At 49.6% G+C, this 19,713-nt stretch overlaps 1 protein-coding gene across 11 annotated transcripts in view; it reads right to left on the bottom strand.

The window, feature by feature from the left end:
- SMARCD3 (SWI/SNF related, matrix associated, actin dependent regulator of chromatin, subfamily d, member 3) overlaps positions 1-19,713 on the bottom strand; it is a 223,189-nt gene that overhangs the window by 19,219 nt on the left and 184,257 nt on the right. For all 11 annotated transcript variants that reach the window (XM_054017007.1, XM_054017008.1, XM_054017005.1 and 8 more), the window contains 2 exons: positions 10,329-10,426; positions 9,499-9,634 (listed from right to left, as the gene is read on the bottom strand). In XM_054017007.1, coding sequence (XP_053872982.1) covers positions 9,499-9,634; positions 10,329-10,426 — 234 coding nt within the window. The remainder of the gene's footprint in view (positions 1-9,498; positions 9,635-10,328; positions 10,427-19,713) is intronic.

Genomic DNA, 19,713 nt, shown 5'->3' with positions numbered 1-19,713 from the left:
GGTGCCAAGTTCATTTTCTGCACATTCACTTTCATACCCAGGCTCTGGAACGGAGCATGAGGCACACAGACTGAGGACTGATTAAAAGATCTTCCCCGCACCAGCCAGTCATGCAAGTATGCTTGCTTGCATGTATATCTTTTGTGATGAGTTTAATCATTTGTTACATTATAGGTTTGTTATTTGTTATTATAATAGGTTTATCAATTTGTATTAGAGTATTTTAGCTGTAACGGAAGGAACCTACAGGTAACATTCTGTATGTTCACCTAAGGCAAGTTAACATACATCTGTTCAAGACCTTTACCCTAGATAAATGGTGATGAGCTAAAGCATATAGTATATGTTTGTGACCTTTCACATAGATAAGTGAGCAAGTTAAAGCAAGTTGGTAGGTAAGGCCACACAAGTTCATGGCCTGTTTCAGACTTAACAGGTACACTACAAAAGCCATGGAAATAACTGGTTAGGACAGAAATAACAGAGTGAAGATGAGCTAACGGTCTCTAACAGTTACGAATATGTCATTAATATGCAGGAACATACCAGCCTATAGTGTAATTGTACCCTAACATTTTTGTGGGTGAGACCGCTAAATTTGGACATGGAAGGCGGGCACTTAGGGTTCAGGTAACCCTATAATAGGGGCAACCCACCATGTTGGGGAGGTTCAGCTTGTTTATTGTTGGTTTGTTATTGTTAGTTTTAAGTAAACTCTAAGTTAGTTTCTATAGTCTTTCTATAGCTTTTAACTCTAGCTTCTTCTAAGTTCTTCACCTCTCACTCAAGACTTGAGGAACCTGGACCATCAAACTCACTTGGCATGCCAGAGGCAAGGCTAGTCCTGTGTCTCTTATCACCAGGTTACTAAGGAAGGGTGTGAGTATATTAAATAAAATACTTTTATAGTATATAATATCACATGTACTGCTAGAACAATATAATTGCTTTTGTAATTGGTTGATTATTTGATTTCTCTTCCATTACTGTTCCACTTATCTCAATAAAAGGCTTAAAGCTGCCTTTGGCTCTCAGTGTGAGTTTCCTTGTTATACATTCTGAGGGTCCCTGTAAATTCTGTGTAACCTGATTCTGCGACAAGAACTTTATTATCTTCTGATCAGATTAATTGGTGACCCTACACCCATATTATCTAAACAATATACGGCATGTAGCAGAGTGCAGCAGGGCCCTCTTTGGCTTCTGCCTTTGCTAGGTTCACAAAGTCACTCTGAGAAAATGGGTTTAGTAACTACTGATGCACTTTATTCTCAGGCTTGTTCCCACCACCATTTCACCATGTACAAGTAACCCTTCACTGTCTGCAGGCAGAAGGGAGGGGAGAACTACCTCTCTACTTCCATGCCCTGCCTTTTTCCTTTTCTCCTGCTCTCCCCTGGCTTCCTTCCCGAGACTTTTATGCAGCCCCAAGCTAATTAGGTAGCAGCTGTCTCCGCCTCCCCAGTTAGGGCCAGGTTACCTCCAGCCCGCTCTAACTGGTTCTCCTAACGAGGCGTGGGCGTGGCAGAAGGCTGAATCTGCAACCCTTTGCCCAGAACCCTGTCACATGGGGATAGTCTTTTTCCTTAGGCATGCTGCTACTACCACCCATACCTTGATGAATACCTTTGGTGCAGTCAAGAGCATGAAGGATAGCACATAGTATAAATAATGGTCATGGCCCACTATGAACCTTAAGTAGCTCCTATGAGGGAATGTAGCGATGTGGGACTCACTCCTGCAGCGCCTCCTGCTGGTCGTCTCTGGGAATTAGCTCGTCCAGCTGTTGGAGCGCCCTCTTCAGGCCGGTGTCCCGCTGCCGCTTGGCCCCCGTGTCCCTTCCGGACCCGGTGCCCCGTTATCTGGGGTGCTGCCCCCTGGCAATACCCCTACACTCTGCCTCTGGGTCTCCCCTCTCTGGGGAACCCCCAACCCACTAACCTCACCTCGCCTCAGTCTGGGCTACTGCCAGTCACCATCTAGCCCCACTCCCTGGGGCAGACTGCAATATAAGCCACTCATCACAGGCAAGGGGGTTTGGACCTGCTGCCAGTCCTGGCTGCCTAGAACCTCCTCTTCTTCTTCGACTGCTGGTACCTATGTAGATTTCAAGCATGGAGAGTAGTGAGCAGCGTTCAGAAAAGAGGAGGGCCAATTGTGCAGGACAGCATGACCGATGGTGGTATCCATCGTCATGGAGGGAACCATGGCATAATGAGTGGAGAAGGCGGCAGCTCGGCATATATCCTGCCAATGTACGTCTGCTAGGAAGGCAGATGTAGTGGTGTCTGCCTGTGTGGAGTGGGCTGTGCCCTCAGTGGAAATGTGGCACCCAATAGTTCGTGGCAAGTTTCGATACAGTGGGCAATTCACTTGGAGAGGCATTATGAAGACAGGGCAGAGCCAAGGCAACACTCTACAATGGCAATGAAGAGTCGCGGGGACTTGCAGAAGGTGTGAGTTCAGTGGAGATAAAACACCAGTGCCCATCGGATATCGAGGGAGTGGAAGGCGGGTTCCATGGATGAGGCATGAGGTAGAAGACCGGGAGGTGTATAATTTGGTTGAGGTGAAAAGAGAAAGCCACCTTGGGAAGAAATTCAGGGTGAGGATGGAGGGAGACCTTGTCCTTTTGGAAGACGATGAAGGGGGTGGGGGGTCTGCCATCATGGTCGCCAATTCACTGACATGATGTGCCGAGGTAATGGCCACCAGAAAGATAACCTTCATGGAGAGAAGGGTTAGGGAGCAGGTGGTCAGGGGCTCTAAAGGGGGTTTGGTGAGGGCAGAGAGGACCAGGTTGAGGTTTCAGCTATTGAACAGGAGGAAAAACATGGAGGAGTCCTCGGAGAAATCAGGAGGTTGTTGGATGAGTGAAGACAGAGAAGCCGTCCATGGAAGGAAGGAAGGCATTAAGAGCAGCTAGGTGGACCCGGATAGAGAAGTGTGCTAGGCCCAATTGGTGGAGATGGAGGAGGTAGTTCAGGAGAGTAGGAATGGAGACAGACATGGTAGGAATGTTATGGCGGCTCGCCCAGGCCGAGAAGTGATGCCATTTGCCAGAGTAGCCGGTGTGAGTGGCGTGTCATCTGCTGTTAGTGAGGATGTTGTGGACGGGTGTAGAGCAGGCCTGGTCTACATGGGATTCCCAACCAAATACCAAGACATGAGGTGAAGGGTGTTGCAGGTGACTGCAGTCCTGTGTCAGGAGAGTTGGAATGCTGGGGAGGGGAATAGGTGGGTGAGTGGAGAGGTGGAGGAGACTGGTATACCAGTATTGGAGAGGCCAGGAAGGGACCACAAGGATCTCCATTGCGCGGTCGTGGCGTATTTTACGTAGGACTTGGGGGAGGAAGGCAATAGGTGGGAAGGCATATAGTAGATGCACAATTCAGGGAATGACAAGGGCATCACCCTAAGAGCCTGGGCCTCCTCAGGAGCAGAACAGGCGGAGTTTGCTGTTTTGCGGCATAGCGAAGCGGTCACAGTGCAGTGTACCCCATTGTTGAAAGAGAGATTGGAGAGTGGGGTTGTGGAGCTCCCACTCATGGTTCATGTGGAAAGATTGGCTGAGTTTGTCTGCCACATAGAATCATAGAATATCAGGGTTGGAAGGGACCTCAGGAGGTCATCTAGTCCAACTCCCTGCTCAAAGCAGGACCAATTCCCAACTAAATCATCCCAGTCAGGGCTTTGTCAAGCCGGGCCTTAAAAACCTCCAAGGAAGGAGACTCCACCACCTCCCTAGGTAACGCATTCCAGTGCTTCACCACCCTCCTAGTGAAATAGTGTTTCCTAATATCCAACCTAGACCGCCCCCACTGCAACTTGAGACCATTGCTCCTTGTTCTGTCATCTGCCACCACTGAGAACAGCCGAGCTCCATCCTCTTTGGAACCCCCCTTCAGGTAGTTGAAAGCAGCTATCAAATCCCCCCTCATTCTTCTCTTCTGGAGACTAAACAATCCCAGTTCCCTCAGGCTCTCCTCATAAGTCATGTGCTCCAGCCTCCTAATCATTTTTGTTGCCCTCCGCTGGACTCTTTCCAATTTTTCTACATCCTTCTTCTAGTGTGGGGCCCAAAACTGGACACAGTACTCCAGATGAGGCCTCACCAATGTCGAATAGAGGGCAATGATCACATCCTTTGATCTGCTGGCAATGCCCCTACTTATACAGCCCAAAATGTCGTTAGCCTTCTTGGCAACAAGGGCACACTGTCGACTCATATCCAGCTTCTCGTCCACTGTAACCTCTACGTCCTTTTCTGCAGAACTGCTGCCTAGCCATTTGGTCCCTAGTCTGTAGCAGTGCATGGGATTCTTCCGTCCTAAGTGCAGGACTCTCAGATTTCTTTTGGCCCAATCCTCTAATTTGTCTAGGTCCCTTTGTATCCTATGCCTACCCTCCAGCGTATCTACCACTCCTCCCAGTTTAGTGTCATCTGCAAACTTGCCGAGGGTGCAGTCCGTGCCATCCTCTAGATCGTTAATGTAGATATTGAACAAAACCGGTCCCAGGACCGACCCTTGGGGCACTCTGCTTGATATCAGCTGCGAACTAGACATGGAGCCATTGATCACTACCCGTTGAGCCCAACGATCTAGCCAGCTTTCTATCCACCTTATAGTCCATTCATCCAGCCCATATTTCTTTAACTTGCTGGCAAGAATACTGTGGGAGACCGTATCAAAAGCTTTGCTAAAGTCAAGGAATAACACGTCCACTGCTTTCCCCTCATCCACAGAGCCAGTTATCTCATCATAGAAGGCAATTAGGTTAGTCAGGCATGATTTGCCCTTGGTGAATCCATGCTGACTGTTCCTGATCACTTTCCTCTCCTCTAAGTGCTTCAGAATTGATTCCTTGAGGACCTGCTGCATGATTTTTCCAGGGACTGACGTGAGGCTGACTGGCCTGTAGTTCCCCGATCCTCCCTCTTCCCTTTCTTAAAAACAGACACTACATTAGCCTTTTTCCAGTCATCCGGGACCTCCCCCGATCACCATGAGTTTTCAAAGATAATGGCCAATGGCTCTGCAATCACATCCGCCAACTTCTTTAGCACCCTTGGATGCAGCGCATCCGGCCCCATGGACTTGTGCTCGTCCAGCTTTTCTAAATAGTCCCGAACCACTTCTTTCTCCACAGAGGGCTGGTCACCTCCTCCCCATACTGCCCAGTGCAGTAGTCTGGGAGCTGACCTTGTTCGTGAAAACAGAGGCAAAAAAACCATTGAATACATTAGCTTTTTCCACATCCTCGGTCACTAGGTTGCCTCCCTCTTTCAGTAAGGGGCCCACACTTTCCTTGACTTTCTTCTTGTTGCTAACATACCTGAAGAAACTCTAGTGTGGCACAGTTTTCCTGTCATAAAGGTGCTTATTACACTGGAATAGTTTATGAGAATTAGCACCTTTATACTGATATAGCTGCATTCACCCTTTGCAGTTGTACAGCTGTAATTACATCAGTATAGTTAAAGTGGTACACTTTTTTATGTGTAGATAAGCCCTTAAACACCTCCTTTCCTCAGAAAGTCCTCCAGCAAAATCAAGAGAAATCTGACTTGACATTCCTGATGTTAAAGTTAAAAAACAAGCTGACCCCTTACCTCTGTTCCATATCTGGAAAGAAGCAGAATGATGTTCTCATATCACATGATGAACTACTTTTCAGACCATTAGTAACTAGGGAGGATGTTAAACAATATCTGCTAGGAATAAACATTTTTAAATCAACTGGTATAGATTACTTGCACCCAAAAATCCTAAAAGAGTTGTCTGAGGATACCTCTGTCCCACTAATGATAATTTTCAATAAATCTTGAAATATTGGGGAAATTCCAGAAGATTGCAGATATATCATGCCAATATTCAAAAATGCAAGTGGGATGACCCACGTAATTATAAGAGAGTTAGCCTGACAACAATCTCAGGCAAAATAATGAGAAAACTGATACAGGATTCAATCTATAAAAAATGGGAATATAATTAATGCCAATCAGCATAGTTTGGTAGAAAATAACTCTTGCCAAACAACTCTGACTTCATTTTTGAAAAAATTGCAAATTGGTTGATAAGGTAACTGGATAGATGTAATATACTTAGACCTTTGTAAGGTGTTTGAGTTAGTACCTCACGATAGTCTGAGTAAAAAAACCTGCAGTATACAATATCAATGAAACCCACACTGATAAATAATTACGAGGACTGGGCAGTCATACAGAGCAATCTGAATCATTTGATAAGCTGGGACCATTCATACAAAATGTATTCTACAGCAGTCATACGTAAGGTTATACAGGAACTTCTCACTTAACGTTGTAGTTATGTTCCTGAAAAATGCGACTTTAAGCGAAACAATGTTAAGTGAATCCAATTTCCCCATATGAATTAATGTAAATGAGGGGGTTAGGTGTTAGGTTCCAGGGAAATTTTTTTCACCAGAAAAAAAAGACTATATATATATATATATATATGTACATACACACACACACACACACACACATACACACACACACTCAGCATAAGTTTTAAACAAACAATTTAATACTGGTACACAGTGATGATGATTGTGAAGCTTGGTTGAGGTGGAGGAGTCAGAGGGTGGGATATTTCCCAGGGAATGCCTTATTGCTAAATGAACTAGCAATTGACTGAGCCCTCAAGGGTTAATTCTCACAACACTCTACAAGGCAGCAGGAAAGGAGGGAGGGCAGACAGAGACACACATCCTGTGTATGAGAGAAAAAATGCGTATTTCCCCTTTAAGTAGCTGACCCCAGGCTTAAGTACACTGCCTTGTTAATTAAACCAGCTTGCTGAGACCTGAGACTGCAGCTACTGCCTAGAAGCTCATCGTGTGTCCCCCTGCTCTATGGAAGATGGGGTTGGCGGGGTGCAGGAGCAGGGGGAGGGGGAGACACCCTGACATTAGCCCCCCACTTCACCCGTACAGCAAGCAGGAGTCTCTGGGAGCAGTTCCAAGGCAGAGGGCAGGAGCAGCACATGGCAGTGGGGGGAGGGACAGCTGCTGCACAGGGAACTTAGGGGAGTGGGGAGCTGATAGGGGGAGCTAATAGGGGGGCTGCTGGTCCACCCTGGTTCCAGCCACCCACCAGCTAGCTGCAATGGGCTGCTCTTCCTGCAAGCAATGGACAAAACAGGCGGCTGCCAAATGACGTTAGAAGGGAGCATTTCACAACTTTAAACGAGCATGTTCCCTAATTGATCAGCAACTTAACATCGAAACAACGTTAACTGGGACGACTTTAAGTGAGGAGTTCCTGTACATCTAGGAACAAAGAACACGGGCCATTCCTACAGAATGGGGGGCTGTATTTTGGATAATCTTGACTGAAAAAGATCTAGGGATTATAATGGACAAATTCCTCAACATGTGTTCCTAATACAATACTGTGGGGAAAAGGACCAATGCAATCCCTGGATGTATAAACAGTGAGTAGTGAACTGAAGTAGGGAGGTGAAGTGGGGCAGATACCCTGCTCCTGAGAGAAAAGGCTAGGCTGATTGGGGAAGCAGCCACACCTGGGGCCACGCCCCAATCAGACCACAGCTGGCCCTATAAAAGGGCTATGAGCCAGGAGCAAAGTCAGTCTCTCTCTAGCTGTAGAGAAAGCAGGACCTGACTGCCTGGGAGAGAAGGGGACCTGAGTAGAGTAGTGCTGGGGAAAGGCAAGAGGAGCTGGGGAGATCCAGCCTGGCAACTCCCCAGGCTGCAGGCTCTGTGCAAGGCCTACAGAGGTACTGGGGCTGCAGAGGTGTAGCCTGGGGTTAGGCAAAGGCAGCAGGTCCAAACCCCCTTGCCAGTGATGAATGGTTTACAGACTGCAGTCTTCCCCAGTGAGTGGGGGGGCTAGATGATGACTGGCAGTAGCCACTGAGGCAAGATAGAGGGTTGGGGGTTCCCCTGGGAGGGCAGACCCAGAGAGTGGGGGTACTGCAGGGGCAGAACCCCAAGGTAAAGGGCACCAGGGTACGGGTGGGGCCCAAGGCAGGTGAGCCACCAGCCTGCAGAGGGCACTCCGGGCTGAAGTCGAGCTAATTCCCAGGATCACCAGCAGGAGGCACCACGCTGGTGAGTCTCACTGCTACAGGAGGTGATTACTTTATCCAGTTCTGGTATCCACATTTTAAAAAAGATATAAAATTGGAGAGGGTACAGAAAAGAGCCACAAAAATGATTTGAGGACTGGAAAAAAAACGCTTTACATGAGAGATTTAAAGAGCTCAATCTGTTTATCTTATTAAAAAGAAGATCAAAAGTTGACTTCATTATGATATGAGTACCTTCATGGCGAGACAATACCAGGTAGTAAGGAGCTTTTTAGTCTAGTGCAGAAAGCAGAACAAGAATGAATGGCTGGAAGTTAAAGCCAGACAAAATCAAATTAGAAATAAGGGTCAAATTTTTCATAGGGAGAGTTATTAACTATTGTAACAAACCAGCAAGGGAAGTGGTGGATTCTCTATCTCTTGATGTCTTTAAATCAAGATGAGATGCCTTTCTAGAAGGTATTTTTCAGTCAAACACACATTATTGGGCTCTATATAAAGGTAACGGGGTGAAATTCTATGGCCCGCGTTAAATAGGAAGTTAAACTAGTGTGACAAAGTTCCTCCTCTATCTTGGGGTCCTGCGCTTATTGGCGGATTTTCTTGCCTCAGAGATTCACCATGTGGGTTGGGGACCAGCCCAGAGACCTCCCCTCTGGAAGAACCTAAAGTCCAGGTCAATTGGGAGGTTTGTGGGGAACCCAGGCTCGCCCTCTACTTCGGGTTCCAGCCCAGGGCCCTGTGGACTGCAGCTGTCTATAGTCCCTCCTGTAATAGCTGCATGACAGCTACAACTCCCTGGGCTACTTCCCCATGGCCTCCTCCAAACACCTTCCTTATTCTTACCACAGGACCTTCCTCCTGGTGTCTGATAACGCTTGTGCTCCTCAGTCCTCCAGCAGCACACCCTCTCACTCTCAGTTCCTTGCGCCTCTTGCTCCCAGCTCCTCACACTCGCACCACAAACTGACGTGAGCTCCTTTTAAAACCCAGGTGCCCTGATTAGGCTACCTTAATTGATTCTAGCAGCTTCTTCTTAATTGGCTCCAATTCTTCTTAATTGGCTCTAATTAGCCTGCCTGCCTTAACTGGTTCTAGCAGGTTCCTGATTACTCTAGTGCAACCCCTGCTCTGGTCACTCAGGGAACAGAAAACTATTCATCCAGTGACCAATATATTTGCCCTCTACCAGACTCCTGTACCTCACTGGTCTGGGTCTGTCACACTAGATAATCTAACAGTCCCTTCTGGCCTTAAAAATCTATGAATATCCATTCCCATAGAGCATGCCCTGTGACAACGTACCCAGCTCAGACTGCATTCTCATAGAGTGTAGCATGTGACTCCATGCCCCTCATACTGCATATTCACATATACCATACTCCATGATACTTTAAATCCGTCACTCTTGTGCCAGTACCTTGTTGTCCAGTGCTGTGATCTCCTGCTGATTGGCTGTTGAGAGGAGAAAGCTACTCATTTGTCCTTTTAAAGGATCTTCAACTTCCACATCGATGTCATAACACGCTGTCTTTTTCTGGTCATTGGGGTCAACACTATGGAGAAGATAACAGAACCTTGAATTCCACTCTAAGTGTTAGGCCCATTTGGGTCCATGTTTATAGCAGAATCTGCTGAGACTTCTTCTAGACCTAACTAGGAAGGAATGGGCATAACAGAGCTTCTTCTGTGGCACTCACAGATGCTACAGTCCCAGCATCTCCTAGTAGGAGGCACTGTAGGGAGCAGGGCAGGATGGGAGCTCCCAGCTACTCCAGTCTCTTTCCAGGAGTGCTGGCTTTGGGGAAAGCTCAGTATTCCAGCAGGATGTGTTGCAGGGGATAAAAAGGTACCTTTTTAGAAAGAACAGATGGTCCAGTGTTTAGGGTGCTAGCCGAGGACTAGTGAGAGACATATTCAACTCCCTGCTCCACTACTTACATCTTCTTTGACTTTGGGAAAAACACTTAGTCTTTCTGTACTTCAACTTCCCATCTGTAATATGGGGATAACAACATTTCCTAAGGGAAGGGAGGGGGTTGTGAGAATAAATACATGAAAGTTCATGAGGCACCCAGATACTAGAATAATGGGGTCTGTGGAAGTATCCCAGATAAAAATAATCTATCAGGGTTCGACCGAAAATGGAGGACTGGTTAGCAACAGCATCTGTGCGGCAAAGAGGGAAATGGTTCACACTTCCTTTGCGGTGGGAAATTCAGGAAGTGCTGGGCTGGCTGGCACACTTACCTGATGATGTGGTTTATAACTATGGGGTCTGGAGGCAGCAGCAGATTAGTGAGTCTCTGAGGAATTTCGGAAAATTTTAGCCGTGGACAGTCGAAGATCTAAACAAGGTGAAAGGTTTGTTAATATTCCTGGGGAAAAAAACTACCTTGCAATTGAACAGGAAGGTGAGAAATCAAGGGCTCAAAAGTCAGGTAATTCTGAAAGCTTATCTCTAGCTCTGCCCCCCACCCCCCCCCGGGCACTCTTTATAGTAATACTGCTTTCCTCATAAATTCCGAAGTCACTTACCAGTCTGGCTGGATGCTGATGGGGTGGGCAGCATCCCTGTTTTAGTCTAGCAGCTGGAGCAAACAGCTCATTATAATGTTAGAAGGTCAAGGTGTGACTAGATCACAGTCTATAATTACCTACATATGGAACAAATATTTGATAATGGGCTGATTAATCAAGCAAAGATATAATAAGATCCAATAGCTGCAACTTGAAACTAGACAAATTCAGACTGGAAATAAGGTGTACATTTTTAACAGTGAGGGTAATTAATCACTGGAACAATCTACCCAAGGTTGTGGTAGATTCTCCATCACTGGCAATTTTTAAATCAAAGATTAGATGTTTTTCTAAAAGATCTCCTATAGTTCAAATAGGAATTATTTAGGGTAAATTCTATGGCTTGTGTTATGCAATGGGGTTCAAAAAAGAATTAGATTAGTTCATGGAGGATAGGTCCATTAATGGCAATTAGTCAAGATGATCAGGGATGCTATTCCATGCTCATGGTACCCTAAACCTCTGACTGGACAAAAAGGGATGGATCACTTGATAATTGCCCTTTTCTTTTCACTCTCTTTGAAACGCCTGACATTGGCCACTGTCAGAAGACGGAATAGTGGCCTAGACATACAATTGGTCTGACCCAGTATGGGCATTCTTACGTTCTTATTCTTATGTAGTAGGTCAGACTAAATGATCAGAGGGGTCCCTTCTGGCCTTCGAATCTATGTCAATATAGTCCATTGGTTCCCAAACTTGGTTCGCGGCTTGTTCAGGGTAAGCCCCTGGCGGGCCGCAAGACACTTTGTTTACCTGAGCTCCCACAGGTATGGCCACTCGCAGCTCCCAGTGGCTGCAGTTCACCATTCCCGGCCAATGAGAGCTGCGGGAAGCGGTGGCCCAGCCTGCACCGCTTCCCGCAGCTCCCATACCCTTAATTGTTTCTCAGCACCTTTTCCAATTATATCATTCTGGAGTTGGGGTATCCAGAACTGCACACAGTATTCAGCTTGTGGGTATAATATGAATTTATATAGTGGCATTATGATATTTTCTGTTTTATTATGTTTCCTAATGGTTTCTAACATTTGGTTAGATTTTTTGACTGCTGCTTCACATTGTTTTCAGAGAACTATTCATGATGCTCTCAAGATCTCTTTCTTGAGAGACAGCTAATTTAGACCCCACCATTTTGTACGTATAGGTGGGATTATTTTTTCCAATATGTATTACTTTGCATTTATCTACACTGAATTTAATCTGCCATAGTTCACAGCTCCTTGAATTCTGCCTTCCTCCACCTCACAAAGTGGAACCACAAGGGCCCCTATATTCAGCTGCTGCCCAACATGCCCATGGAGGGGGGTGTATTAACATTTCCATCTATTATTATATATTATAATAACCAGAAACAGCAAGAGGTTTAAGAACTTTAAAAAACAGACAGAGGCCACTTAAGAACAGGAAAAAGTAGAGGATCTTTAAAAAGTAATGAATATGGTTTGGAATATTCTACTTATTCACGTTGCCACATTGCAAACCACCTGACTCCATTGCATCCTCTCTTCTATCGTTTGTCACATCACTTGTTCAATCTTGTTTTTAACTACCTTGTGTGCTCTTTGGAGCAGGGACCATTTCTCCCCATACACTGAACTCTTCTAGAAGTTGTAATAATCAGTGGCTATTCAGCAAACTGAACTTTTACATTAAGGGCTTTGAAGAACTTTCCACCTTTATAACAACCCCACACACTAAAAGTATCTTCCCCTGGATTGTTAATCTGGTCTGTAGCCTTGGGATCCTCTCAGACTCTGCATGGCACCTTGATACCCAAATAGCCACAGTGGCAAAAAACATCAGCTTCCATCTGCAGCTGGCCAGATGATTTGCCCTATCCCATCAGATTGTAATCCACCCTTTTGTAACTTCTAGGCTTAACTACTGTAATTCTCTATGTCTGGTGTGACAGACCCAGTGCGGGCCCAGCAGTATCACGGTTGGAGGTACCCGGAGTAGAGGGCAAGCCCGGGTTCCCCCCAAACCTCCCAATTGACCTGGACTGTGGGTTCTTCCAGAGGGGAAGGTCTCTGGGCTGTTCTCCAACCCACATGGTGAATCTCTGAGGCAAGAAAATCCACCAATAAGCGCAGGACCCACCAAGATAAAGGAGGAACTTTGTCACACTGCTGTCAGGGATGGGATCTTGGGGTGCGCAGCGCGGTGGAAGAAGGAGGGTGATTAAAAAAAAAAAAAAAAAAAAAAAAGGAGAGGGTTTATTTAGTTTTTTCACCACAATGGATGACATAGCGTGGGCATTGATACAAGCTACGGCAGCCCAGCAGGAGGCTACCCGTGTCCAGGCAGCCGCCCAACAGGAGGCAGTGCAGCTGCAGCAAGAGACTAATCGCCTGCTGATGGACCAGGCTGCTCAAGACCAAGCTATGTTGCGGGAACTGGTAAACCAGGTAAAGTCCCTTACAGAACTGAATCGCGGCCATGATGGGACGCGGCTCCTACGGGCCAGCCATTGGCTGCAGAAAATGACACGGGAGGATGATGTAGAGGCATACCTTCTGGCCTTTGAGAGGACAGCCCTACGGGAGGCCTGGCCTCGAGATCAGTGGTCTGGCATCCTTGCCCCATTCCTGTGTGGGGAGGCCCAGAAGGCCTACCATGATCTGCCTGAAGAGGCTGCCTGAAGAAGCCCCAGCTGAAAGCAGAGATCCTGGCCAGATCTGGGGTAACGACACCAGTGAGGGCCCAGCAGTATCACGGTTGGAGGTACCAGGAAGACAAAACCCCGTGGTCCCAATTGTATGACCTCATCCATCTCGCATGAAAGTGGTTGCAAACAGAGTCCGGAAGAGATACTAGCGGTTCTGGTCATCAACCGATACATGAGGGGACTACCACCAGACCTTCATGCTCGGGTAAGCCTGGGCCCTCGTGGAGTGAGCGGTGAGGCGCGGCGTCGGGACACCGGCCAGGTCGTAGCAAGCCCGAATACAGGACGTGATCTAAGAGGACAGGCACTGTGAGGAGATCGGTGAGCCCTTCATCCGGTCAGCCACTGCAACGAAGAGTTGTGTCGTCTTCCTAAATGGCTTAGAACGGTCAATATAGAAAGCTAGGGCCCTGCGTACATCCAAGGAATGCATACGTTGGTCTTGACGAGTAGCGTGTGGCTTAGGATGGAAGACCGGGAGAAATATATCCTGGTTCACATGAAAAGGTGAAACTATCTTGGGAAGAAAGGCAGGGTGGGGGCGAAGCTGCACCTTGTCCTTATTGAACACAGTGTATGAAGGCTCAGACGTAAGCGCCCTGAGTTCAGAAACACATCTTGCTGAAGTGATGGCTACAAGGAAGGCTGTCTTCCAAGATAAGTACAGGAGTGAACAGGTAGCCAATGGCTCGAACGGAGGCCCTGTGAGCTTTGAGAGAACCAGGTTGAGATCCCACGTCGGAACAGGCTGGCGTTGCTGTGGGTACAGTCGGTCTAAGCCCTTGAGGAATCTAACGACCATCGGGTTAGAGAAGACCGAGGAAGCGAGTTCTCCTGGATGGAACGCCGAGATAGCGGCCAGGTGAACTCTGACCGAAGATATCGCCAAGCCCTGCTGTTTTAGGGATAGGAGATATTCAAGAATAAGAGGAATAGGCGCCTGCAAGGGGGGCGTGGCCCGGTGCTCGCACCAACAGGAGAACCGTTTCCACTTGGCTAAGTAAGTCGCCCGTGTAGAGGGCTTTCTACTTCCCAGCAGAATCTGCTGCACGGGATGCGAGCATTGCCGCTCTGTCTGATTCAGCCATGGAGCATCCACGCTGTGAGGTGGAGCGATTGCAGGTCGGGGTGACATAGTCGGCCGTGGTCCTGAGAGATGAGATCTGGACACAAAGGAAGCGTGATCGGTGTTTGAACCGATAGCTCCAGCAGTGTGGTGTACCAGTGCTGCCTCGGCCAAGCTGGAGCGACTAGAATTACCCGTGCCTGGTCTCTGCGTAGCTTGAGCAGTACCCTGTGGACCAGTGGAAATGGAGGGAAAGCGTAGAACAGGTTGTCTTTCCAGGTTAGAAGGAACGCGTCCAACAGAGAGCCCAGAGCTCGCCCTTGTAGGGAGCAGAACACGTGGCACTTCCTGTTGGCTCGAGAGGCAAACAGGTCGACCTGGGGAAATCCCCACCTCTGGAAGACTGAATAGATGATGTCCGGGCGAATTGACCACTCGTGTGTCTGGAAGGACCTGCTGAGACGGTCCGCTAGTGTGTTCTGGACTCCAGGAAGGAACGATGCCGTGAGATGTATCGAGTGGGCGATGCAGAACTCCCACAGGCGAATGGCCTCTTGGCATAGGGGCGACGAGCGGGCTCCTCCTTGCTTGTTGATGTAAAACATGGCCGTGGTGTTGTCGGTGAGGACTAACATGCAGCGGCCATGCAGGAGACCAAGAAATGCCTGACAGGCTAGGCACACCGCCATCAGCTCTCGAACATTGATGTGCAGAGCTAGTTGGGATGCGGTCCACAGGCCTTGGGTATGGTGCTCCCCGAGGTGAGCGCCCCACCCTAGAGATGAGGCGTCCGTAACCAGGTGCAGGGAGGGTTGAGGGGCGTGGAACGGCACTCCCGCGCAAACCGCCTTGCGGTCCAGCCACCAGGTGAGAGAGGCCAGGACCGAGGTAGGGACCGTGACAACCATGTTGAGGCTGTGTTGATGAGGGCAGTACGTTGACGATATCCAGGCCTGCAGCGGACGAAGTCGAAGTCTGGCGTGTCTGGTTACATAAGTACAAGAGGCCATGTGATCCAACAGACCGAGACACGTTCTTACAGTGGTAATCGGGAAAGCCTGGAGTCCGTGGATGATGTTCGCGATGGTGCGAAACCGAGTGTCTGGCAGAAGAGCTCGGGCCAGTGTGGAGTCTAGGACTGCCCCAATAAATTCTATCCTCTGGGTTGGCTCTAGAGTGGACTTCTCTTTGTTGAGCAGAACGTCCAACTCATGGAATGTTTGTACTATTACGCGGACGTGAGCTTGAACTTGCTCTCTGGTGCAGCCGCGTACCAGCCAATCGTCCAAGTACGGGAACACCTGTATCCCTTGCCGACAAAGGTATGCTGCCATGACAGCCATACATTTTGTGAACACTCTCGGAGCCGCGGACAAGCCGAAGGGAAGGACTGCAAATTGGTAATGCACCTTGTTCACCACAAATCGAAGGAAGCGCCTGTGAGGGGGATAGATCGCTATATGAAAATATGCGTCCTTCATGTCGAGGGCGGCGAACCAGTCCCCAGGATCCAGGGAAGGGATAATAGTCCCCAAAGAGATCATGCGGAACTTCAACTTTACTATGAATTCGTTGAGTCTGCGTAATTCTAAAATGGGTCGCAGACCGCCTTTTGACTTGGGGATCAGGAAGTAGCGGGAATAAAACCCCCTGCCCCTTAACTCTGGTGGAACCTCCTCTACTGCCCCCATAGAGAGGAGCCCAAAAACCTCCTGTGTAAGGAGATGCTCGTGAGAAGGGTTCCTGAAGAGGGACGGGGAGGGAACGAAGAAAACTGTAGAGCGTATCCCCTCTCCACTGTGCGAAGGACCCAACGGTCTGATGTTATGAGGGACCAAGCACGGTGGAAACGGGAGAGGCGATCCCGAAAGGAAGGAGATGGATCCTGGGTAGTGGCGGGGGTGCCGTCCTCGACCGCACCTTCAAAAGTTTTGCCTAGGGCCTGAAGATGGCCTAGGCGGCCCCTGGTTCTGACCGGAATGAGGGCCGGTCGACCTTCGCCTACCACCTCGGCCCCGCCTTCTGGTGAAGTCCTGTCTCGGACGAGGTGGGGGAGGGTAGAATCTTTGAGGCTGGGGTCTAAAGGGTCTGCGCTGGGGCCCCAGGACATGCACCCTCAGGGAGCGCATGATCGTTCTCGAGTCCTTGAGGCTCTGCAGCCGAGAGTCCGTCTTTTCCGAGAAGAGCCTGTGGCCCTCAAAGGGTAAATCCTGCAGGGTCTGCTGCAGTTCCGGAGGCCAGTGTCCTGGCGGCCGAGTCTGCTATGTCCAAGGAGGCTTGTAAGGAGGTCCTCGCCACCTTCTTACCCTCCTCCACTAGGGCCCCGAACTCTTCCCTTGAGTCCTGGGGAACCAACTCTTTAAACTTCCCCATAGAGTTCCATGAATTAAAGTTATAGCGGCTCAAGAGCGCCTGCTGGTTTGCTGCTCTGAGTTGCAGCCCTCCCGCTGAATATACCTTGCGCCCGAACAAATCGAAGCGCTTAGCGTCCTTCGATTTGGGGGCTGCAGCCTGCTGGCCGTGACGCTCTCTTGCGTTCACCGATGACACCACTAGTGAACACGGAGGGGGATGAGTATATAAGTACTCATAGTCTTTGGAAGGGACGAAGTACTTCCTTTCCACCCCTCTGGCTGTGGGTGGAATAGAGGCAGGAGTTTGCCATATTGAGGTGGCATTAGCTTGAATTGTCCGAATCAGAGGTAATGCCACTTTGGATGGGGCATCAGCCGAGAGGATGCTCACTACAGGGTCCTGCGCCTCTACTATCTCCTCCGCCTGGATATCCATATTACGTGCCACCCTACGTAATAGGTCCTGGTGGGCACGACGATCTATCGGGGGTGGGCCCAAGGCCGTTGTGCCCGCCACCGCCTCATCTGGGGAAGATGAGGAGGATGCCTCAGGTGGCAAGGGGTCTAATGGAGGGTCCTGCTCTAAGGGTCCCTGGAGCGGAGCGTCGCTTGCCCCTGGGTCCAGGGCCTCAGGTGGTGTAGGCACTAGAGCCTCCATGCCCCCTGGGGGAGGACGGGAGATGGTGGCCTCCAGGACCCTGGGCTCAGAGCATGCCGAGCGAGAGGCTTATGGTGGAGCCCCTTGCACCTGGTGATACGCACACGGGGTCCAGAACGACCAGTGCGCAGGTCCCTGCGCAGGGTCCTCCGCCACCTCCTGCCAGTGGCCCAAGTCAGCCGCAGCCTCCTGACCCTGAGGAGGGTATGCCGATCTCGAGGCCCCATCGGAGGAGCGAGACACTGATCTAGAGGGCCAAGGCGGTGCCGAACGCATCGGAATCGGCTCAGGATGATACGGTGCCGATCGGCGCCGGACCGCAGGTGATCAGTCCCTGCGCGGTGCCGGTGAGCGGTACTGGGATCGGTGCCGGTGGCCATGTCGGTGCCGAGATCCGGATCTGGACCTAGAAGATGATGACCGCGAGTAGACATGGTACCGGGAGCGGCCCCTCGAAGTGGAGCGGCGCTCGTACCGGTTCCGAGAACGTCTTGAGTCCGATCGGTACCGATGATCGTGACGGTGCCGAGACGTAGACCGGTGCCGTGAAGAGGATCTTGGCTGCGAGTATGACCGGTGCCGAGGTGATATTCGGCGCCGGGACTGCGAGCGGTGCCGGGACCTGCTCCTAGACCTGGAGCGGTGCCGCGAGTCCACGTCCTGAGATGGCGGGCGTACCAGGGCAGGCTTGCCCCTGGATTGCACTACGCGAGGAGCCGCCGGTGCCGGTGGTTGGGATGGCGCCGGTTCCGTGAGAGCAATAAGGTCTCTCGCCGTCGCGAAGGTCTCTGGAGTGGACGGCAGACAAGGCTCCACCGCCGACCAAGGTGGTGATCCAGTCCGCACCAGACTCAACGGCCGCGGTGCCGGAGTCGACGGTGTGGCAGGCACTTGCTTCTGGCGCTCTAAAGGCGGACGCGGCTCTACCCCCTGCACTGGGGGAGCCGGCGTCTGCAGGACAGCAGACTTCTGTGCCTTGCGGGATTTCTTGTGTCCCGGGGACAGGGAACGGCTAATGTAGTGCCCATCTTTAAAGGGCTAATGTAGTGCCCATCTTTAAAAAAGGGAAGAAGGAGGATCCGGGGAACTACAGGCCAGTCAGCCTTACCTCAGTACCTGGAAAAATCATGGAGCAGGTCCTCAAGGAATCAATTATGAAACATTTAGAGGAGAGGAAAGTGATCAGGAACAGTCAGCATGGATTCACGAAGGGGAAGTCGTGCCTGACTAACCTAATTGCCTTCTATGATGAGATAACTGGCTCTGTGGATGAGGGGAAAGCAGTGGATGTGTTATTTCTTGACTTTAGCAAAGCTTTTGATACTGTCTCCCACAGTATTCTTGCCACCAAGTTAAAGAAGTATGGGCTGGATGAATGGACTGTAAGGTGGATAGAAAGCTGGCTAGATCATCGGGCTCAACGGGTAGTGATCAATGGCTCCATGTCTAGTTGGCAGCCGGTTTCAAGTGGAGTGCCCCAAGGGTCGGTCCTGGGGCCGGTTTTGTTTAATATCTTTATTAATGATCTGGAGGATGGTGTGGACTGCACTCTCAGCAAGTTTGCAGATGACACTAAACTAGGAGGCGTGGTAGATACACTAGAGGGTAGGGATCGGATACAGAGGGACCTAGACAAATTAGAGGATTGGGCAGAAAAAAACCTGATGAGGTTCAACAAGGACAAGTGCAGAGTCCTGCACTTAGGACGGAAGAATCCCATGCACTGCTACAGACTAGGGACCGAATGGCTAGGTAGCAGTTCTGCTGAAAAGGACCTAGGGGTCACAGTGGACGAGAAGCTGGATATGAGTCAACAGTGTGCTCTTGTTGCCAAGAAGGCTAACGGCATTTTGGGCTGTATAAGTAGGGGCATTGCCAGCAGATCGAGGAACGTGATCGTTCCCCTTTATTCGACATTGGTGAGGCCTCATCTGGAATACTGTGTCCAGTTTTGGTCCCCACACTACAAGAAGGATGTGGAAAAATTGGAAAGAGTCCAGCGGAGGGCAACAAAAATGATTAGGGGTCTGGAGCACATGACTTATGAGGAGAGGCTGAGAGAACTGGGATTGTTTAGTCTCCAGAAGAGAAGAATGAGGGGGGATTTGATAGCAGCCTTCAACTACCTGAAGGGGGGTTCCAAAGAGGATGGAGCTCGGCTGTTCTCAGTGGTGGCAGATGACAGAACAAGGAGCAATGGTCTCAAGTTGCAGTGGGGGAGGTCCAGGTTGGATATCAGGAAAAACTATTTCACTAGGAGGGTGGTGAAACACTGGAATGCGTTACCTAGGGAGGTGGTGGAGTCT

The sequence above is a fragment of the Malaclemys terrapin genome, chromosome 2, assembly GCF_027887155.1.
Source record: "Malaclemys terrapin pileata isolate rMalTer1 chromosome 2, rMalTer1.hap1, whole genome shotgun sequence".
Lineage (NCBI taxonomy): Eukaryota > Metazoa > Chordata > Testudines > Emydidae > Malaclemys > Malaclemys terrapin.
The sequence above is the reverse complement of the archived record's forward strand: the minus strand, read 5'-3'. Positions and strand labels throughout refer to the sequence as shown.